General features: G+C 31.3%; 6 protein-coding genes across 13 annotated transcripts in view; 1 reads left to right on the top strand and 5 right to left on the bottom strand.

Moving 5' to 3' along the window:
* Positions 1–307: 307 nt before the first annotated feature.
* Positions 308–3,109, bottom strand: LOC107067786 (DNA primase large subunit). The gene has a single exon (XM_015323604.2). It carries the CDS (start codon positions 3,107–3,109, stop codon positions 1,718–1,720), a length of 1,392 nt encoding a protein of 463 aa, XP_015179090.1. The 3' UTR covers positions 308–1,717.
* Positions 3,081–5,571, bottom strand: LOC107067787 (tubulin alpha chain-like). The gene is made up of 6 exons (XM_015323605.2): positions 5,369–5,571; positions 5,051–5,295; positions 4,718–4,945; positions 4,374–4,632; positions 4,141–4,293; positions 3,081–4,068 (listed from the first exon to the last, which is right to left on the bottom strand). The coding sequence occupies exons 1-6, from the start codon at positions 5,540–5,542 to the stop codon at positions 3,811–3,813; spliced, it is 1,317 nt and encodes a 438-aa protein (XP_015179091.1). The 5' UTR covers positions 5,543–5,571; the 3' UTR covers positions 3,081–3,810.
* Positions 5,572–5,720: 149 nt separating this feature from the next.
* LOC149032737 (uncharacterized) lies at positions 5,721–10,174 on the bottom strand. 2 transcript variants are annotated; one of them, XM_015323607.2, is made up of 3 exons: positions 10,036–10,158; positions 6,413–6,548; positions 5,721–6,340 (listed from the first exon to the last, which is right to left on the bottom strand). In XM_015323607.2, the coding sequence occupies exons 1-3, from the start codon at positions 10,102–10,104 to the stop codon at positions 5,904–5,906; spliced, it is 642 nt and encodes a 213-aa protein (XP_015179093.1). In that variant the 5' UTR covers positions 10,105–10,158; the 3' UTR covers positions 5,721–5,903. The 2 variants fall into 2 exon arrangements, with proteins under 2 accessions (XP_015179093.1, XP_015179095.1); XM_015323609.2 differs by lacking the exons at positions 5,721–6,340; positions 6,413–6,548 and adding exons at positions 6,690–8,043; positions 8,188–8,428 and having other exon boundaries at positions 10,036–10,174.
* LOC107067789 (uncharacterized) lies at positions 6,413–11,962 on the bottom strand. 6 transcript variants are annotated; one of them, XR_016176462.1, is made up of 5 exons: positions 11,673–11,962; positions 11,276–11,458; positions 10,984–11,208; positions 10,036–10,732; positions 8,231–8,428 (listed from the first exon to the last, which is right to left on the bottom strand). XR_016176462.1 is itself a non-coding variant. In XM_089172123.1 (4 exons), the coding sequence occupies exons 2-4, from the start codon at positions 11,355–11,357 to the stop codon at positions 6,538–6,540; spliced, it is 318 nt and encodes a 105-aa protein (XP_089028249.1). In that variant the 5' UTR covers positions 11,358–11,458; positions 11,673–11,962; the 3' UTR covers positions 6,413–6,537. The 6 variants fall into 6 exon arrangements, 5 of the variants coding, with proteins under 5 accessions (XP_089028249.1, XP_089028250.1, XP_015179097.1 ...); XM_089172123.1 differs by lacking the exons at positions 8,231–8,428; positions 10,036–10,732 and adding an exon at positions 6,413–6,548; XM_089172124.1 differs by lacking the exons at positions 8,231–8,428; positions 10,036–10,732 and adding an exon at positions 6,413–6,542.
* On the bottom strand, positions 8,581–10,029 carry LOC107067788 (uncharacterized). Its single transcript, XM_015323606.2, has 2 exons — positions 9,130–10,029; positions 8,581–9,045 (listed from the first exon to the last, which is right to left on the bottom strand). Exons 1-2 carry the CDS (start codon positions 9,617–9,619, stop codon positions 8,720–8,722), a joined length of 816 nt encoding a protein of 271 aa, XP_015179092.1. The 5' UTR covers positions 9,620–10,029; the 3' UTR covers positions 8,581–8,719.
* Positions 11,963–12,637: 675 nt separating the features above from the next.
* LOC107067782 (uncharacterized) overlaps positions 12,638–21,522 on the top strand; it is a 56,635-nt gene continuing 47,750 nt past the window's right edge. Inside the window, exons 1-2 of one of the 2 annotated variants that reach the window (XM_089172116.1) lie at positions 12,638–14,383; positions 18,723–19,738. In XM_089172116.1, coding sequence (XP_089028242.1) covers positions 19,710–19,738 — 29 coding nt within the window. In that variant the 5' untranslated portion in view covers positions 12,638–14,383; positions 18,723–19,709. The remainder of the gene's footprint in view (positions 14,384–18,722; positions 19,739–21,522) is intronic. The other variant, XM_015323589.2, reaches the window with a different exon arrangement.

Raw genomic sequence — 21,522 nt, 5'->3', positions numbered from 1 at the left:
AGTATTCATTTGTTGTTTCACTTACATCTGATTAAATGTAAACATCGCGAATTTTTTGAATAATATTTATTTACAATAAATCTATATACTGGTAATTACATAATTGTGAGAGTTTTGAAAAATATTCAAATTAATATAAAATCAAACAATATATATTTAAAATTACATTATTATTAGATAACATTATTCAACTTTAAAAAACATTAAATAATATACACTTGACAAATTGTGTTTTGTTTAACTATTTCGTTGTTTCAAAAACAATTTTCTTTAATATAATATTCTTGATTCCTTGCATGATTTTATAATTGAAAATAGAAAAGGAAAGTTTTTATTATATATATCTATAATTCAAAGTCCAGAGAGAAATATCTTATTTACTCAGTAATGTAACAAATTCATTCTGATCTTTAAAACGATGTCATATCATGTTTATATATTAAATATTACTAATAAATAATTATTTATTCTTTTTTTAAATATTCTCATTAGCGTATTTGATCTATATGTAAATGAAGTAAAGTAAAATTTATTTAACTATAAATAGTAAATTAAAAAAATTTAACATATATGTATAATATATAAGACTAATAAAAGACTATAAAAGTTATTAAAAAATTATCTAATGACTCGGAAACATATTAATGAATGTTCCCATTAATATATTCACTATATTTATAAAAACTATGAATGACACTTAAACGCCATCCTCGATTCGAAGTTTTAACGTTTTTTCTAATCTTTAATAGTAATCCAGATATTTCTATGGTTGACCCTTAACGAATGAGCAAATTTTTAAAGATATTTAGTGTTTTATTTGGAAAACGAGAAAAAGTGCATAATTTTCAGTACTAATAGGTAGTATAACAGTATGAACAGATTTGAAATAAACAAATAAATATATGTATGTAATATATAGATTTTTATACATTTATAAATTAATTTTTGTATGGACAATTTATACAAAATTACTTATATTTTTCTTTAGTATGGAACTTCTTTAGGGACGGGAACAATGGCGGGATTTGGTATTTGCGGCAATGAACTTTCAAATTCCTAATGCCAGTTAATAATAATAATGAAACTTCTTTTAACAGTCCCTTATGTGGATATAAGGTTTTCTTTAGTACAATTATCTCAATAATTACGTGTCTAGTTAAAAAATCTATATAATAATGCATCCAAAAACAATTGCCGATTGCCTCTTATTGTAACATAATAATTAAGGCAGAATTTACAGTGCATTTCCTAAAATATCATATCATTTCAAAATAACATGCCTGAATGGCAGCATTTCATTATTTTAGAATATTTAATATGTCACAAGTATGGCGGCATTCATTTGTTAAGGGTCAAGATTGTTTCTCGTGACGTAAAAATGAAAGAAATGTAAACGGAAAGCATGATGATAGAAGAGGTAATACGAAAAAAGTACTCATCGTCATCACCTAATTCGCTCATTGGTTGGAAATGACGCAAGTAATATCCAATGAAAGTACAGGATAATAAGTAAAGACTATCGGTAAAACAATACGATATTTGATGTAAGTAGTTATTGTAAGATATCATCAAATCATTAACAGTTGGTAAGTTACCATCAGACTTCCAAATAAATTAATTACCACTGAAAACTAGATGATTGTTTTTTAAATGTTGATTTCTCTTTCACTATACAGAATATTTTCATAAACTTTTTACTATATTAAATGAATCATAATTAAAATAAATCATCACTATTGTTATTTTTATTATAAGCATAGCGAAAATATTCTGCAGGAGAACAAAATGATTTATCTTTAAGATGATTACTTGTGGCTTCGCAATATTTCATACATGCTCTTTGATAATTTTGCGACGATGATAAAATTATAATATTTTCAATATCCGGAAACTCAAACTTATACTCGATCAATTTTTCTCTAAGTGCCACATTTGTTAAAGTCTTGAATGGACAACCATAACGTTCTGTTGGTTTTAATTCTACATTCATAATTTTCTCACATGAATGACACTTGTAATTTTTGTGTGCTTTATTTTCGCCATATAAAAATTTTAATCGATACGCATGATCTTTTTCAAACCTTTTTATACTCATTATTTTAGTAAATTCTTCTTTCCATAAACGCATAGCCTCTCGAAGAGAAACTCCAATACTTCTTAAAAATAAAATATACTGTAAACGTGCTCCATGCTCAAGATGATGATCTTTTCTTAAATTTTCATGAATCCATCTCATACAAAGTGGATAAGCCGATGATAACAAAGAGTCCAATTCATTTACAGATGGACCATTGTAAACTTGTATTGCATATTTCCTTTTCATAATAAGATAATTATTGATGGTATCAAAGATTTCTTTTAATTGTAAATCTATGAGTGCAATGTTTGCATCTTTTACATTTCTTGCAATTTCTGCATCTTCTGCATTTAAAATTATGGGGTTGTACCCAGCTAATAAATTTTCTTTAAAATAACAAAAACATAATCCGGCTAATTCTTTTTCAGGTACAAAAGCAATACCACTTCTAAGAAAAACTCTGCGCTGTGCAACTAAATCTAAAACTTCTTGAAATGGTACTTTGTAAAATTCCATACTTTTATTTAAATTACTCACTTTAATAAATTCTTCTAAATCGTTTTTCTCTTCTTCAGAAATACCATTAATTTGGATATTGTTAATGATACAAAATTCTTTTATCTCTTCGACAGAAAAAGTCGACGATTTCCAAAGAAAAAGTTTTAGTTCCTGAATAATAAGCCATTTTTTATGCTGTGGAGGACAAAGTGTTTTTAAAATAAAATGAGAAACATTATCAAGTATTCTTAAAGATGTTATTTTTTCCTGTATTGTCAATTTGCTAGGACCATTTATAATATTGAAAAATGAATCATAATTGTTTCTATCCAATTCACTTAATAACACTTTTTTACATTGACGAGCTGTCCTTCCAGATCCAATTTTCATATATATCTTCTCCACAAGCAGTAAAACGTCTATTCGTTGTAAACATATCAATTTTATTTTGCTTAGATGAAAATTTCCAATAGGATATGATTTGTAAAATTGTAAATCATGCGAATCATATTCTGTAGGATTCGCAGCAGACATATCCGTGTTACATTAGTAGCTGTCATTTTGAAGATAATAACATTTAAAAAGATGTAACAGAAACACAGCAAGCTAACCACTTTTACTACTTTGATTTTCAATTGACTATTATTATAAAAGAAAAAGTGATACGCGTTACAAATAATTACAAATATTATATATTTAATTATTGCACTGCGTATAACCTATAATATTGATTTGTTGTCATTTTAAAATTGACAAGCGGAAATAAGTTTGTGAATTTTAAATCTATGTGTGTGGACGTCATCTCCGCCAGAGCCCCATTGGTTGTTTATTCCGCGGCAATATTTAAAATTGATAATTGTAATTATTTTATTTTTTAACAACTAGATAGTTTTTATTAACTTTTATGAACTTATATTATTCCTAAGAGTCTATAAAATATGTCGAGCATCAACAAGTTTACAATTTATGTCTAGAAAATTAATAAATTTATTATTTAATAACTGATAAGTACTGGTATAATTTAAATAGCTTATTATTTAACAATTACATAATTTTTTATTAGCTTTTGTGAAGAAAGAGTTAAAAATATATGCAGGTACAAGCGAGATCAGAAGAATGTGAAATAAGGACGCAAGTTTGTACTTGAAAATATTCGCACAAATAAATTATTCAACTGGATGAAAATTGAATATATTTTAGCTATTTATTCATTAATTATGAGCTATTATGAGCTATTATGACTCGACTTCTTTGTAGTCCTCGATAAGCGCAGCAGTATCATCTATAGCGTCTTGAAAGACTTTTTCTTCCATACCTTCACCAACGTAGTGATGGACAAAAGCTCTTTTCCGATACATCAAGTCAAATTTCCGTCCAATTTTCGTCCAAGCGTGTCGGATTGCAGTGTTATTACATAACATTGCTACAGTTCTTTCGGAATAGGCTAAATCACCGCCAGGAACCGTCGTGGACGGTTGATAATTGATTCCTACCTAAAATAATAAAAACAATTAGTTGAAATTCTATGGTAATATAATACGAACAAAAATGATCCTTAATTTTACCTTAAATCCTGTTGGGTTCCAACTAACAAATTGTATGAACCTTTTACCCTTTAAACTAGCAATGGTCTTATTAACATCACTTGGGCTTACGTCGCCGCGGTAAAGCAAACAGCAACTTATGTAAGCACCCGTACGAGGATCGCATTTGACCATCTAAAAAGCGATATGTCAAAAGAGAAAGTTATATCATTTGTATATTTTCTCGTCCTACTTTAATCTTGCTATATTTTTACTTGATTGGCAGGCTCGAAACAATCGTATGTAATTCGTTTAACGGACATCAATGTATTAATTGCTCTTTCAGGTGTCGTTATAGGAGCGTAAGTTACCAAAGGAAAGTGAATTCTTGGAAAGGGTACTAAATTCGTCTGCAACTCCTCTAAGCTAACGTTAACAGATCCTTCGAATCTCATTGACGCTGTTACGCTCGATACTATTTGAGCTTGCAATCGATTGAGATTCGTATAAGTTGGATTCTTCACATTCAAATTCCTACGCATATAAATGAAAAGATGTAAGTAAAAGATATTTCATGAATACAAGAAGGTATAAAGTAATGAATGAAAGAAATTAAAACCTCGCACAAATATCGTATAAAGCTTCATTATCTACGATGAAACAACAATCCTCATGATCTAAAGTCCCATGAGTTGTCAATATGGAATTATAAGATTCGACGATTGCCGTGGATATGTTTGGTGCTGGATAAACGGCGAAATCTAATTTTAATTTTTTACTATAATCTCTGTTGAGATATTCTAGCAATAAAGTAGTTAACCCGCTACCAGTCCCACCACCAAAGGATCTACAAAATAAATAAGATACGTTTCTCACTATTCGTCTTTAATATTGTTAATGCTCGAAATTAAATAGGAATATTTATACATAGTAAGTTAAATTTAGATTCTACCTGAAAACAATGAATCCGGTTAATCGAGTACAAGCTTCGCAGGTGGATTGAATACGATCTAGAACAAGATCGATTATCTCTCTGCCGATCGAATAATATCCTCTTGCAAAATTATTCGCTGCATCTTCCTTCCCAGTTATTAATGATGAAGGATCAAAAAGATTTCTGTAAACACCTATTCTGATCTCGTCCACCACACTTGGTTCTAAATCCACTATCACAGTACGAGGCGAATATTTTCCTGTCTAAAGGATCATACCAGTTAATATTACATATATATTAATATTATATGTATTCTTACATCTAGTGATATCTCACCTGGGTGGGTCCAAAGAACGTATGATAACATTCGTCGATAGGACTGTATCCCCGTTGAAGAAAACCATCAGGTCTCAGACCATGTTCAAGGCAGAATAATTCCCAACAAGCACTTGCCACTTGAGTTCCAGCTTGACCAATGAAAATGGTGACCACTTCACCGTTCGTGTTCATCCTTTTTATTTATTTTCCATTTTTTTTTCAATTTCTGAATAGCTTGTACAATAGAATTTTGAAATAATCTTAGTGAGAAAACAATAAATGTATGAGCAACATATTTTCAAGAGAATTTAGGAGGTTCGCCGAGAAGATTTCTTTAACGAAACATCGTAACTAAATTAATAAGGACGACTATTGTAATTTATTTATTTATTAAAGTTACGATCATCATTGTGACAACTGATGATGATCAGCATTGAAGTATAATGCTATAGTTCAATAAAAAATCGAAGTATAGGTGACTTTTTTTTACATTAGTCGATTATTTCTAACTCGAAGATAATAAACGATATAATATGAAACATATGAGATAATATTATGAAGATAAAAGCGATAATACGTCGTTACAATATTCGTTAGCCAATTGTTTTGCAGTACGATTTTTCTTATCGACGATAGACAGATCCGAACGTGGAATTAAAATTTGACAAATGGAAACACGAGCAGCAATAATAGCTCTATGCAGAGCGGTATATTCATCAGCGTCCTTCAAATTTGCATTAGCGCCATACTTTAACAAAATTTCAACGACATGATCGTGTCCTTGTGTAGCTGCTCTATGAAGAGCAGTTGCTTGGCCGCAACGCGTTTTAGCGTTTACGTTAGCTCCATATTTTAACAACATTTCACAAATCTGATAATGTCCATTTCGAGCTGCATAGTGAAGAGCAGTATATCCAGCTGAATCTTCGAGATCTGCTAAAATTCCTTTTCTTAAAAATCCTTCTACTTTGTCTTCATCATTATATTGAGCTGAAAAAGTAATATTTAATTGAAAGTTTATTTAATAATAAATAAAATTGTAAAGAAAGTCATTGAACTCACCTGCATGCCATATGCCTCGCTCGAATTCGATCTCAGGCAAGGATTGATAAACATCCAAGTTGGCGGATAAGTCGCAGCAAGATTCTACTCCTTTCTTATGCTTATTTTCCTTCGCCATATTTTCTTTAATCTGAAACTTATTATAAGACTTTTAATTGATATGTTTCAATTGCGCTGATTTATTTATTATAGTATAATAATTAACTTAAACGTGTATGTAAATATACATTTGAAAAAAAGAAATAGATTTCTTGAGTTATTGAAAAAATTCAAATACTTTTTAATATGTATACACATACGATTTAATTTCTTCAATAAGGAATAGAATACATGGATTTTAGGAATTATAGAATTCCATAGAATCGAAGGTACATGAATATATTTATTTATATATATATCTAATAATAATAATTATTATAAGAAAACAAAAACATACAAAATAAAGTTAAATTATTAATAATAAAATAAATTTAAATTATTTAAATATAAACCATGTGCTTTGTATAATAATATAATAAATCACCAACATTGGTGTTAGAAATATCCATTTTAATTGTAGGTACATTTTTTAATAATGATCGCTTCAAAGGAAAAATTATTATAACAACGATAAAAACTGACGAATCGATGAACATTATAAATATAAGTTACTTAAAATACTCTTTCTATACATAGAAATGATTTTTTTTTCTATACATTGGTAAAAAATCTATAAATTTGCAAAACTTTAATTCAACATTAACAATAAAAACTTTATTTTTCAAATAATAAAGATATACAGCAAATAGAGGAATCATCATTTTTATTTAGTTTCTTAACTATCGAAAATTTATTTTATTTTGATTATTTTGAACGCATGTGTGCCTTTTTGTCTTATTGAATCATCATTAGATACGATCTAAAGTCTAAGAGACATACTCGGACATTATTCGTATAGAAAAATTCGCTCAGTTGCTAGTTAATATTACTAGATCCATTGGAAAACTTATTACATACAAGTACTTGAATTCACTTTAATGAGTCTAAAAACATTCAGCAACAAAATATCTTTTTTTACGTTATAATATCATACATAGGCGTCGTTATACAATCATTTAACAATTCCATTTTCTGTATATTTATCGAATTATGAAAATAGGCTAAACTCTGTAGTTATTTTTTCTTTTTGTAAGAAAATGTATAAAAAGTATCTATCATTGTATTAATCGAATAAAATAATGACTAAAATATTTACTAAAAAATAGTTACAAATTGAATGTACTTTTTACAAATAACAATTTGTTATGTTTGGTCCGTACATATTTATTATCAAATGCTTATACTGATAAATTGCTAGAGACTAATTATCGGCAGACATAAATAATAAAAAGTGAACGATCATCTATTAAATCTACAAAATAAAAGGTAGATAATTTTTCTCCAATCTTCTTTGATGATTACATTAATATTACATATTGCGCACAAACTACCGGTGTGTATCTTTATATGTGCATATTTTTGACTACAAGCAAAATCCTTAAAAATATTTTAAACTTCTCGTTGCAACGTCCAAAGAATTTCAGCTTCTCCGGTACTACAAATAACTCGATAGCCTAATTCAGCTAAGGCATTAATAACTGAAAAAGGTCGTCCTAAAAAAAATGGTTAACAATAAGTTACAGTGTTTTTAACTATTAAAAAAAAAAAAAGTTATTGATATATTTAATTTTTGTCATAATTTTAAAATAAATATATAAACTGTTGTTCTTTTTGAATATAGGAAACTTTAGATGAACCTTTGATCAAAGCGCCATTGACCACTGTCGAAGAGGAGCTTTGGAAACGTTTGGTAAGTGCCAATAGTTCGTCCGGTGATAATTCAAAAACAGATGATTCGGTTGCATATGGCGATCCTCTCACGCCAACGTAATAATAAGTTTCACTCGCAGCGGCATTAACCCATTTTTCAGGCACTGCACTGACCACCTCCGTCATAGTGTCAATAGTACTTTCATTAGACTTCGCCATCTTTTCCTTCTAAAAAAAAATAATTACAATGTGATGAAAAAATAATGAAAGATTTTTCATATTTCTATGTCTTCCCTTCTCTGAATACTTTTCTATGGAGACAATCAAATTATTATATACAGGCTCATTTGTGCAAGGTACAATGATATAATGCAATAAACTTGAGGCGAGTTTGTTTAATTTTAAATAATCTTCATAAATTGACAGAAAAATACTTTACAGAAGTAAGAGTTATAATGAATCAATACTATATTAACAGAGCATTCATTATTATATAAAAGTTTGTATAAATTAATAACATCAAATTTTGTTTTGCTCGACTAATCTCCTTTCATGTTCCTCTTGTAATTGCATCATTCGCATTTCATAAGCCCAACGTATTTCACTTTGAGTTTTGTCTCTTTCGTATTCCCACTGAAATTTTTCCAATTCCAAAGTCTTACGACGTAGCTCCAATTCAGCAGATTTTCTTAATGCCTGGCTCTCCAGTAATCGTTCTTGATATATTTTACTTTGTATAGATGAATATGTAGTATCACGCATAGACATAAGTGGCCATCGTGAAGTTCTTCTCGATGGTAGGAATTTTTTATGACGAATAGAACTCGTATGTTCTTTGGATTCATCTGTGAAATCATTTAAAAAAAGAAATGTTTATATCGTTAAATAAAATCATTTTATTTTTATAATATATTATATTTTGAAATTACCAATTTTAGTTATCTTTATATTAGTCTGATTCATGTCTTTAGCTTTTACAGTTGCATTTGTATCAATTTTGACACTTTGAACATTAGTGTCATGATTCGTGTGTGATTTATCCTTCGATTGTACTATTACTTTCTCGTCGTGTTGGATTGTTTCTGATATTTCATCCATATAATAGCGATTTTTATAATACCAATCTTCTAGATCTTCCAACTCAATATCAGTAACACGTTCCATCGAAGATTCTTGTTTTCGTTGTTTCTCATTGACTTTAATGCCAAGAATATTGGCTTTGTTTTTTTTATCATTTCTCACTTGTACAAATTGTCGTTTAATTTCTTCTGGACACTTTTCACAACGTTCCAAATGTCTTTCCATACGCGCTGCATTTTGTTTATAGGAACGATCACAAAATTTACAAAAAGCGACGACTTGAGAACCATCGATTTTTTTGTTATAATAATTCCACACAATATCACACTTTTTCACCATTTTTATTCCATGTAATCTTATTATTAACCATTAACACAGAAATATTTGATTTTTTTAATCTAACAAAGCCAACAATAGCTTATTGTTTCCAATAATAAAATGTAAATATCATAAGTGATAACCTCAAAACGAGAGATCTATAATCGAAGATTTTTCTCATTATTGAAGTTTGCATTTTTTATATACGACTCATTGTACTTTTACAGAAAGATAAGAAGACAAATTTATTCTTTCGAAATATAATTTGACATTGCAAATAAATCATGAACAGTACGCAATTATAGAATTAATTAACGTATAACGAAGAAGTCTACGCGCTTGTCTCCCCTATGCGTGTAATTCGTTTTATCGATCGTCGAGGTTAAAATTACAAATTCAAATGATGTGAAAAAGATAAAGATGGATGATATTCATACCTGTTGTTTTTCGTTACCACTTCTTTCCATTTTCACATTAATAGCACTTCTACCAGTCAATAAGTTCATACGACGAGTGACGCATTACACTCGTGAATCAAATTTCGTTCAATACTATACGCGCTATTATACACGTAGTACTATTTAAATACGACATGAACTAGATTCGCAATAAAAATTAATGAAAAATATACGGGAATTGTAATAACAAATTTAAAAACAAATCGATAATTTTCGGAAATGCGATTGCTCTTTTAATCGAAATCATAGATAAATGAATTATTTTACTTTCGTTTGTATCACGTTGTTGCATGACACGTGATAATTTCTCTTCATTTATAAACCAATGAAAAATGACAGGTATATCATTTTAATGTCAAGATTATATAGAAAAACAGATTATTTATTTTATTTTCATTAGTTCAGATAAGATATGATATATACTAAGCAGTTATAATATAATTTCATACAAATGATGTTCTGTCATTACTTATACTTTTAATGTGCTACTTGAGAAAAGATACTATATATTGCTATACTAACATTGAAAATTTTATTTAAATTTGTAGAAACGTCAGTAGGGAGTGTCATTTAACATTAACATTGTTATTATAAACAGTATGCTTGAATCGACATTGCGTTTATTAAATTTTCATTTACTCTACTGGTCAGGACGATTGACAGTGTTAGCTCAATCCTGCATATCAACGATTCTAAATGTATATTATTTTTCTTAGTATAACGAATAGTTTTTATTACTAATTAAAACAGTTATCTCTTAACAATTACTTAAGACGATCTAAATATTTGATAACTTATTTTGGAATGTTTATTTGGTTAATGAACATAGACAATAATTTGTTGCTATGTTAGAACACATATATGTTGTATAATTTTTAAATTCGATAAATAAAAGTTTATAGAAAGAAATCTATTAATAAGACTTACGTGTTTTTATAACAAGTTCAGGTTCAGGTTCTGAGAAATCTTTTCTCATAGTCCACATATATTCATTGTAGTCTTGTTTGACACTAGTACTCGAAGATGCCACAACCTTATATCCAAGAACTTCCAGAGCAGTTAATATTATACAAGGGTGTTGTAAGTACACTATCGTTGAATCGTCGCAGTATCCTCCAGAAGCGAAGTGAGTAAGTTGTTCTATATCCGATGCTAACAAATAATTTATCATTGTAGTCTCATCTACTATTGAAGAAAAAGGTTACACAGAAAGTATTACCTTTGAGTCCTGATACTAGAACTCTCCACGGATATCTATGACTATAAGATGCTAAATTACCACGCACTAAAATGTATGGCATCTGTGATAGTTAAAGCAAATGCTGGAGATACGTTGAACTACTTCTGTTCATTAACTTTTCTGTATATAATACTTTAATTAATATTTATAAATTTTAATCCGCTGAAACATAAAATAATTAATATTTATAACTCTCGCATACATTGTATAATATATAATATTTTTCTCATATTAACTATTAAAATAAAATACTAATTAGCAAATACTATAGATAAGAATATTTCAAAAGTAGCGGATGTAATTCATTGGAAGAATCGATATTTATATATATACTTCCGCCTGTTTAAAATCTTGATCGAGTAATTTGCTTACATACGCTATATTTAAAGATGTTTCGTAATGTACAGAGAACAAGAAGTGTTTCTTACATCAAGAAACAAGAAACTTTCACTTTATTAAACACGTTAGAAGAGTATAATTTATTAATCAAAATTTCATGTTCTTATACGAAATCTTGAATAGTGGATATTTCATATAATTCCATAAGATGCACAATGGTATACACGGAGCCCATATACTTTCCACCGGTACCTTTAATTTTCTCCGATACGTTTATATATGTAGAGACATAAATTTCTCTTTTTACATATATATATATATAGTATACACCTTGCCAAAGTCATAGACGCACGTACAAGAGTTACCTTTTAAGAGCGCTGAATTCAAATATAAAAACAATCAACATCTGGACAAGCGAATTTGTGACGCATTAAATATTACAAATCTAAAAGGAAGAAATCTACTTGTTAAAAGAAATGAAGATTATATATGATATAAATAAATATATATTAAATTAGGCAACTAATTCGAAATATAATTTAACAGGACGAAAAATAAGAAGTCGATTGTCATTGCAGAGGCCTCCACGTGTATTGATATAACGCGGTATTTGGATTGGTTAAGCGAAAATAAATTGAACCAATAAGAATCAACTACAAGGTTACCATTGAGAAAAAGCATTTAAAAATGTGGGACAAGAATAAATAAAAATGAGAACATTCCGTTTGTAAAATAAAATTACTCTAATTATAGTAAAGAATTTAGTTCAATGGAATTGGAACATGTATATACAAATATATTAGTTTTCTTTATGTTTTTTTTAACTGAAGTATTTCCTCAATGCATAATATTTTTGTACTTGATAATGAACTAAGAAGGAATCGTACGTATTCGTTAAAAATCGTTCGTTTTCGTGGGTCGAATCATATTCGTCGAGGTCGTGTTGAGATAGCAAAGTGTTGCCACCTGGCGGAGTACCTTCTTTGCGGGCAAGAGAATAGTGTGTTGCGTGTACTCAGTCGTTTCACAAATACCGCGAGTGGTTTGTGTGTTGAGCCCGGCCGCGTTTTTTCGCGAAGGTAATTCGTTTTCTGGGCGGAAAGTAATCATTTTTCTTTGAATAATAGATCGTATTGGATATGCGTGCGAGTTTGCATATCCTATTATTGTAAGTTCGTGCCTCGAAGGAGTATAACGGTTTTGTTGAAGAAAATCTACGCTCGTACGACGGTGGTGCCTCTCGGTCGAGTGTGTGTGACAATCGCAAGCAATGTAACCGTTCCGTGACGTCAGACACGGCTAATCAAGTGCACACACGGACAGTAGATTTGCGCACTCGCGCACATCTATACATTGGCGACACGTACTCTCCACGCCGCACCGCGCCACGATCGTAGAGAGCGTGTACGGGATCGTGCTGCGCACGGAGATAAAAAGAGAGGGAGGCAAGGAAAATTGTACGGTAGCACCGCGACTGATAGAGGAAAGAAAACGAAGGGCGTGGAGGGGAGAGAAGGAATACGAGAACGATAAGAAAGGAGATACGACGAAGGTTGTCGAGGAGAAGAAACACCAAGGAGAAAGACAGAGACGAACGTCTCTCTTTCTCATCCATCGAAAGAAAGACATGGGCGGACTTGAAACGACGAGAGAAAGGCCTTCCTTCTCTACAACTTCTCTTTTTTTCAACGAGGCTGAAAGTTATGTCGGGCGATGCCTCTCTATGTAGAATGCATATATTTTGAGCTTCTATATAACATATAAGAGAGAAGTTTTTTTTTTTTAATGCTAATCGTTGAGTAAGAAGGACAAGAAAAGAGCAGTAGTGCAGGAGTGCGAAACACGGTGTTGTATACGGTGTGTATACGGTGTATGTCGTCGTAGTGCTCGCGTGTGGTGTACTCGATAATAGGAGTAAGAGAGATAGACGGTGACGGGAGTGGGAAGGAGGTGGGGGAAAGTCTTTACCGTGCTGCTACTGCTGCTGGTCAGTGGAGGGGAGAGCGCGAAAAGGAGAGCCGCGGTCGCGTCTCGTGGCGCCCCGCTGTGCTTTTCTGCAGAAAACTGTTGCAACCTATACGGCTCCGTTCCATCCTTCTGGCGTTAAAGGTGGACGTAGAAGAGGCTGAGAAGTGAAGAAAGTAACGAGAAACGTATTTAAGAATGTGCTCGAAAGATTGAACGATTGCGGATTTTAATAGGAATGCACGTTGTGTTGTGATAAAAAGAAACATCCAAAGGAAGAACGTCTTTTTCGTGTTCGTTTTCGCGAATTAATTGTCTGAAGTGTGCGTTATTTCGTGTGTGCGAGAATCGAAGAAGAGGAGAGTGTACGACGTTGTCGTCATAGTCGATAGAGGCCGATATTTACGCGTGCGTCCGTTAAGATATAACTGGAAAATGGTCTTTTCAATGGATGACGAGTGCTGTCTTTAAATTTTAAACGAAAAAGACAAAGAGGAAGAGAGAGAAAATCTTACATCGTCTCTCTTCCTTTCTTCTTCTTTCTGTGTTGTCGTGTCGTCGTCGCGTGTGTTTTTATTTTTTTTTTCTCGGTACAAGATTCGTTCGTGTTTGTTACTTGTGTATGTGACTAAACCTTTTACGACGAAGCAGCACAAAGTTAGAGAAAGAGAGAGAGGGAGAGTTTTTGTGTGTTAGAGAAAAGTCTTTGGGAGGTGCCGTCTTCTTATCCTGACATGGAAGAACGATTCCTATTCCCGACATCGATGAGCAGCATCTACGTCGGTAAGAAGCTGTTTTTTGCGTCGTATTTTGCTTTTGATATCATTTTAATATCGTATGCTATTTGATACTTTATTAAAAAGTTTCTACACGCGTATTTATCCTTGTTTCCTCTATCCTCGTCTACTAGTTTACTTATTTAGTGTTATTATCATTTTTGTCCTTCTTAAAAAAGCGAATTATCGTGTACATAACCTCTCTTTTTCTTTCCACGAGTTGTCAACTCGATGAAGCCTTCTAGCGTGTGTAGCTACAAAAATGTCGAACATCGAACGTTTGTAGAATAAGTAAAGAGAATTAGTCGAACGAAGAAACGAAGGTGAAAACTAACATTACTTATATGTGAATCTTTTCAAAAAGTTTTCATATTTTTTTAACATAGATATTAAAAATAATTTGAAATAAAAACGAGGTTAAATGAGATTGTAATTGGAAAATTGAGATATCGTAAAAATCATTCGAATTTGAGGTTATGCCTCAACTTAAAGTTTAACTCAAAAATCGAATAACATTAGATTTTAAATCCCGAACAGACAAAAGATAAGAACATTTCAAAGACGGAACTGTCAAGGTTTTATAAACGTTGTAATTATTAAAAAAAAAAAAAAAAGAAACAAAGTGAGACAACATTGTTCAACGTAAATGAGAAGAAAGAGATCCAAAATCTCGGGGAAAAAAGTATGCGCGCGACGATTCTCACTCTCTCTTTTCTCTTCCTCTCCCTCTTTTGCTGTCCGTGCCCCTTCCCTTCGTGCCCCTGGTCCTTCTGGCGAGACGAAGCTTCGTGGAATCGAAGAACGTAGCCAGCCACCTTCGCATGGCCAAATGCGCATGCCCCGCGCGTTAACGTTATGAGATATAGAAGTTTGCAAACGAAGAGAGGCGCGTCACGAAACGTTCATTCGATCATTCGTTTTAATCGTTCACTCGTGTTCATTCATTCGCACGTTTTCATTCGTTCACGAGAGTTCGAAAAGCGAGTCGAATTCGAAAAATTGCTGTGCGTGCGATTATTACGAAAGAACGTTAACTACGTTCATGTCACTCGAGACATTTATTTCCAAGAGATTTCTTCTTTATCTCTAGATAACGATTCATCATCGTTACAATTACCCCGTATATATATTCTCTTTGTTGTCAAAGATCTTACATAATTACTTTGCATTGTTTACCCTTTATAACCCATTTTTTCTTTTTACGCGTTTAAATCAAAAATGTATATGAACTTTATCGTGTCATTTTTTTAATGCCAAAATTGTCACAATTTTATAATTAAATAAATAATAATAATTTAGTATATTGATGGATTACCAAATAAGTGTATATTGTCTATATTTGTAATATATATATATTTTAAAAGAGAAATGTATATTTGACTCTTATAGCTTAATGTACTTTTACATGCATGTTTAAGTATTAATTTAACGCTAAAAATGTTAATCTATTTTTAATCAGTTTAATAGAAAGAAGAAGAAGAAAAAAGTATTATTTGCTTATTATTCCGAATAAATTTTGATTTATCGATAATACGCAAAAAAAAACAAGAAATAAAGAAAGAGAAAAAAAGGGGAAAATTTTCAGTTAACATTTATCTAATCGTCATAATTTCGATAATTGTAAAAAGAGTAGTAGGGAGTTTATAGCGTTTCAAATTAAACGACATTACAGAGAGGGATGTTACAAATGTGCGAATAAAAAAATGATCAAGACGGAAAGTTGCCACAGGTTCGCTCAGTTTTATGTAAAGATTCAAATTCGGGTCATCGTTGTTGCGATAGAGCAATAAATGGCCCACTTTTCGAAATCCCTCGAGTAGTAACGAGTTCACAACGATAACGTTCTATTTCGTGGGTAGGCATTGAATTATATCTTTCTGAAAATATCTAGATTTTATGTTTAAAATGTAATTTTTTTTTTGTTTTTTTTTTTCTGTTTTGTTTAATAAAATTCATCTTATTACGGTGACTTGTATGTAATTTATGTATACATATCGATTTTAGATGACTCGAGGTCGATAAACGAGGGCATTCGGCTTAACAATACGCTATCTGGCAGATAATAATTTCTTATCGTAGCAATGTTTCGTTGGTAAAGATATGTTCTTTTCTTTGAGAAATATGTTAATCACGTGGAGAGACGATAGACATTTTTTTTTTTCATTCCTACATATTATAAGTCTGTTGTGTAATTTTTATTTCATTTTGTTTTGTTTTATTTTGTTTTTTCGTATATAACGTGTAAAATAAAATCACGTCAATCTTGAATTATGAATTAAAGTTTATTGTTTAACCCATTAACTGCCAAATTATTTTTTGTTTCAGAAATATTTATATTTTTTAAAAAGTCTATGGCTGGTTGCACGAAACAAACTAATAAGTGACTATTATTTATTTCTTTTATTATTATCCTATACATACAAAATAGCTATTATTATGCCATTTTTCCATACAGTCCATATAAAACCGAGTGGTGTACGTAAAATTTCAAAATTCCCAAATGGGGATCGTGGCAGCTAATGGGTTAATTTAACAAAATATTTTATTCAAGACAGAAAATACGTCTAATAAGTTTGAAGTCATAACGAAACACATAATATTTGTATATATATATATATATATATACATATACATATACATGTAATAATAGTATTATAAGGCTAGATTATCTATAATTTCTTCATCAAGTAATTAACTAAAATAGAAAACGAGGAAGAAAGATGCTTTATAGTCATGTAGAAGACTACGTCAAAGGATATTTTTTTTCTTGTAAGATGTACTTTTCTAGGAAAGATTTTTTAATATATTTTTTATTTTGATAAGGTTATAATAGATATTGAATATAGCTATTAACGATATTTATACGAAGATGAGTAAATAATATTATTACTTAAGAGACCATCTCAGTGTAAGCGGCCAAAAAATTGTTAATTTTCGTGATTTTTTTTCGGGTGGATAGGAGGAGGGGATCGGGATGTTTTTTTTTCCCCGAATAAGACCACTCTTTAACAATACAAAAATATTTTTTTCATTCGTTTTTATTTATTTTTACTTATTGTTAATAATTATTTTAAAAAGTCAATAAAAAAAAGTGGGGGCAATCGGTGTCAACGATTGTGGTTGCAGTTTGCATCTCAAAGTAAAAAATCAAATTAATTATTAATCTGTAGGGAAGCCGCTATGTCCCTATGGAGGTATTTCTTTTTTTTTTTTTGAAATTTGACAAAATGGCGACGGTTTGAAAAAAAAAAAGTACTAAATTTAGCCCTGTTTTTCAACAGTTTTTCGTGTGAAAAAATAGGAAGAATTAAAAAAAAAAATCCATAGGGACATAAAGAATAAAGTAAAAAAAATTCCGTTAAAATTTCAAGTCGATAGCTTGAAAACTCTCCCTCTGAGAGGTGACACCGTTTGTTAAAAGGGCATTTTGAGAAAAACGCGTTTAAAGTTTAGCGTACGTCAACTTACGCTCCAATCTCTTCTTCCAAGAAAGGTTGTAGCGACCGTAATAATTCGAATTTAAATTTGACAATTGTACAGAACACGCACAACTATATGTACTTCAAGATAAGACCCAAAAAAAAATCGATTTTTTTTAAATTTTACACTGAGATGGTCCCTTAAGAAAAAGTCATTTTCAATTTATTGTTTTATCTTTTTATACGAGAATAAAAATAAAATTATTATTCAATCCTTTTTCGATTGTAATAGATACAAAACAGATATCTGTCTTCATTTAAAAAAACATATTTGAATAAGCGTAGAAATATTGATATTGTAAATTGTCGTAAGGAAATAAAATGAAAAATAAGTCCATCGTATAATGCGACAAATATTTAGCTGATATTTGATAGCATTGTTCGAATTCACAATGTGGATCTGTTGCATATCACGATCCATTCGTCTTACATCAGTGCTCTTTATAAAAATGAGTCTTACTTTTAAATTTCTTTTTTGAAATAAAATATTAGGTGGTTCGGAAAGTTGAAAGTTTTGTTTTTCTTTTGTAAAAATGAAGACAATTTTTGCTTCGAGGTTAAACCTAAACCTTTCAAGTGGTCATAAATAGTTGAATTTGATAAATTTAACCTCTCATCGATCTCATGTATTACTATTTGTCGGTTTGCATCAACTAATGCCATTATTGCGTTAGCAAAAAACGAAACGAAATTTCAGAATTTTTCAATCATTGCATATATCGTTCAATTTAGAATTGAAAATAAACGTATATGTTTTATTATATAGACGACCAAAACAAAAAAAAACAAAAGAAAAAAACAATGTAAATGTAAAAATTGATTACAATAATTCATCGACTGACGAATTTTGTTCTTTTTCTCTTTTAGAATCGATCGACGAAACGTTAAGGTTTCGATCAACAAACAGAAGAGAATTAGAATACCGTAGAGTATAAGGAAAAAAAAGAGGTGGATAAGTTGAAGGGTGGTGGAGGGTGGTGAAGAGAGAGTCACATTGTCGTCGTCGAGGAGTTCGATGATTGAAAATTATGTTCAAACTGAATGTTACGGGAGTGGCGAAGAAGAAGAAGAGAAATTCTATCGGGCTATTTTGCTCGTGTAGGGAAAAAGGGATCGAGGAAAAGAAGAAGGAAGACGAAGAGCACGTTTCCGGCTCTGTCTTCGTCCTCGTCATCTTCGTCGTCATCTTCGTCGTCATCTTCATCGTCGTCGAAAACGAAAGATTTAACAATTGCCGCGAATTTCGTAGCGGCTGCTGTTACTCTTCTTTTATTATCTTCCTTTCTCATCGAGACCAAAAGGAAGAGAAACAAGAGAAGAAGAAGGATACTGGTGAACTTTGATAAACGGGAGGCCAACGAGAAAGTGAGATAGGCCTCCTCACACTTTACAACCAATAATATCGTGAAAAATAATAGAGAGAAAAAAAAACTCAACAATATTGGAAGTGTTACGGAAGAAAGTAATAGTTTTGGTGAAAACACGTGTTACCTATTATTTTCTTCAAAAATATTACTATTGTTATTATTATCATTAATTAATTAATCAGTATCATCTAATTATACTATTATATTTCATCATTATTATTATTAGTATTACTATTTTACTTCTACGGTTTGTTTTGTTTAATTTTATAATTTTTGTTTGTTCGTCGAAACGTTCGTCAACGATTCTTGTGAGTACGGTGAACTCGTGCATCTTTGTTCTTAACGTGACTCTTGTTTGACAAAGAGAGAGAGAGAGAGAGAGATAGAGAGAGAAGAGAAGAAGTGATGTTTGGATTTTGAGATATTTTGCACGGATCTTCACCGGCAATGTGACGCCTCCTCGTCTATTCTCCATGAAAGGAGGCACATGTCCATTGCTACGGCTGACAATGCAGGGTAAGTTTGTTACTTCATTGCACCTGTATTTTGATAAACGAAGTTGATCGTTCTCTTTCTAAAGAAGAAGAAGAAGAAAAAGAAAAAGAAGAAGAAGAAGATAATGATGAAGAATTGCAAAAAAGCACCACACCAAATCGAATCGCGAATCGTTCGAAACATCATTTCTACTTTGGTCTTTATCATTCACGGCGTGTTATATAACGAGTTACGATTCGGATCGCTCGTAGTTGCATCGAATTTGCTTGCGCGAATCAAAACGACTTATAATTTGACCCTTCTTCTTCGTTACATTTGTATATTAACCATTCCCACTCGTTTCTTCTTATCCTCTCTTTCATTAAACGTACAAACGCGAGATTCGCTGATTCGTTGGTATCGAAAAAGAAAAGGCCCCTACGGGGCTAATGCGAACGTATCTATATCTCACTTTTTCTTTCTTTCTTTCTTTCTTTCTTTCTTTCTTTCTTTCTTTCTTTCTTTTTTTCTATCTTTACAAGGAGGAGCGTTATTAACCAAAGAAATTGTATTCGATGACGAGTAAAAGTGTGTTTCTACGGATTGGGGATGGGCCGAGAGGGAAGAGGGAGGGAGGGAGAGGTGGAGAGTGCTACGATATCAACGTCCGTCGTAAATACGTTATTTTTAGTATTCAACGCGCTTAACAACGATTACTATACAGTGTCAAGATATCTTTAATCGTTCTGTGGATGTTTGCTTCGGCGCTGACATTGATTGGCTGACAAGTTGCGTGACCTCCTTGCGTCGTTGATCCTCAAGAAAATTTGAAATATTTCAATAGGGAAAACGCGTAAGATATATTTTCAGTATAGTTTTTCCTTTAACTGAAAAGTACTATACTATTAATATAACGTAAATGTACACTTTGTTATTAATTCACTTATGTTTCTTCATCGATAAAATCAAAGTAAAAAGAGAAACTTACAAGTCAGAAAACAATTCCTCGAGAAGGAAAGGAAATATATTTTTCAAGGTAATTTTTCTTCTATTGCAGGAAGTAGAATATTTCGCATTTTATTAGTTTCATTTGTCTTGTCGGTTGAAAAAAAAAAATCGGCCGATTTCTTTGACTCGGAGCAATTTCGCATAATTCCGAGGCGTCCCCGAGGCTTCGTTGATGAAGGGTCTGATTTTAGAGGTAGGCAATCATGGCGAATTATCGGTATATTTTTCGTCATTAGTTTACTTCGGCGATAGTCGAAGAACTAAAGGGAACAAACGACCACCGTTAGATCCTATATCTTGTAGTTCCTTCTTAGAGAGGAATCTTTTCAAGGTCAACAGCAGGCAAGCAGTCAGTAAAGCGATGGCGGGTGATGGTGGTTGGTGGTGTTGGTGGCTATGCTAACTCCAGGCCACGAGACACACGCGCCTCTTCTTACGTGGCCTCCTCTCTCTTTTCCCCTCTCTTTCCCTTTCTCACTGAAAGCATATAAGCTCGTATATTCTCCGTTTGTTTCGGCTCAAGCCCTTCCGGTCCCTTCCTAGTTCATTTTCATTCCCTTTCTGTTAAGTTATTTACACTCGAATTCATCGCGTCTTCTTGGATTCTTTTCTTATCCAAAATTTTCTGTCTTCTTTTTTTTCAGTGTCATAATAATTTTAACATTGATTAAATTTATCTTGAAAAATCTGGAGTAAGTCGGTTATGCCAGATTAAAATTTGAATAATTTTCATTAGAGGGTGTTAGATAATTAAAAAAAAAATTAATTGCAAGTTTAAAAACGTAAAGTTTTTTTAAATGATAACAAAACTGATTGAT

The sequence above is a fragment of the Polistes dominula genome, unplaced genomic scaffold (genome assembly GCF_049000335.1).
Source record: "Polistes dominula isolate Pdom_NZ unplaced genomic scaffold, Pdom_raw_medaka contig_73, whole genome shotgun sequence".
NCBI lineage: Eukaryota > Metazoa > Arthropoda > Insecta > Hymenoptera > Vespidae > Polistes > Polistes dominula.
This window is presented reverse-complemented; position numbering and strand designations above follow the sequence as displayed.

Excerpts from the sequence above, each read along its gene's own strand:
- LOC107067786 (XM_015323604.2), bottom strand. The coding sequence starts at position 3,109 with ATGTCTGCTGCGAATCCTACAGAATATGATTCGCATGATTTACAATTT.
- LOC107067787 (XM_015323605.2), bottom strand. The coding sequence starts at position 5,542 with ATGAACACGAACGGTGAAGTGGTCACCATTTTCATTGGTCAAGCTGGA. Across the intron at positions 4,633-4,717 it reads TTATACGATATTTGTGCGAG|GAATTTGAATGTGAAGAATC; the intron begins GTTTTAATTTCT and ends TTATATGCGTAG. Across the intron at positions 4,294-4,373 it reads GTTTCGAGCCTGCCAATCAA|ATGGTCAAATGCGATCCTCG; the intron begins GTAAAAATATAG and ends ATCGCTTTTTAG.
- LOC107067788 (XM_015323606.2), bottom strand. The coding sequence starts at position 9,619 with ATGGTGAAAAAGTGTGATATTGTGTGGAATTATTATAACAAAAAAATC. Across the intron at positions 9,046-9,129 it reads TATAAAGATAACTAAAATTG|ATGAATCCAAAGAACATACG; the intron begins GTAATTTCAAAA and ends ATGATTTCACAG.
- LOC149032737 (XM_015323607.2), bottom strand. The coding sequence starts at position 10,104 with ATGAACTTATTGACTGGTAGAAGTGCTATTAATGTGAAAATGGAAAGA. Across the intron at positions 6,549-10,035 it reads GTGGTAACGAAAAACAACAG|TTTCAGATTAAAGAAAATAT; the intron begins GTATGAATATCA and ends TCTTATAATAAG. Across the intron at positions 6,341-6,412 it reads GCGAGGCATATGGCATGCAG|CTCAATATAATGATGAAGAC; the intron begins GTGAGTTCAATG and ends TTACTTTTTCAG.
- LOC107067789 (XM_015323611.2), bottom strand. The coding sequence starts at position 11,357 with ATGCCATACATTTTAGTGCGTGGTAATTTAGCATCTTATAGTCATAGA. Across the intron at positions 11,209-11,275 it reads TCTAGTATCAGGACTCAAAG|CATCGGATATAGAACAACTT; the intron begins GTAATACTTTCT and ends ATTATTTGTTAG. Across the intron at positions 8,429-10,983 it reads TGAACTTGTTATAAAAACAC|AAGGAAAAGATGGCGAAGTC; the intron begins GTAAGTCTTATT and ends ATTTTTTTTTAG.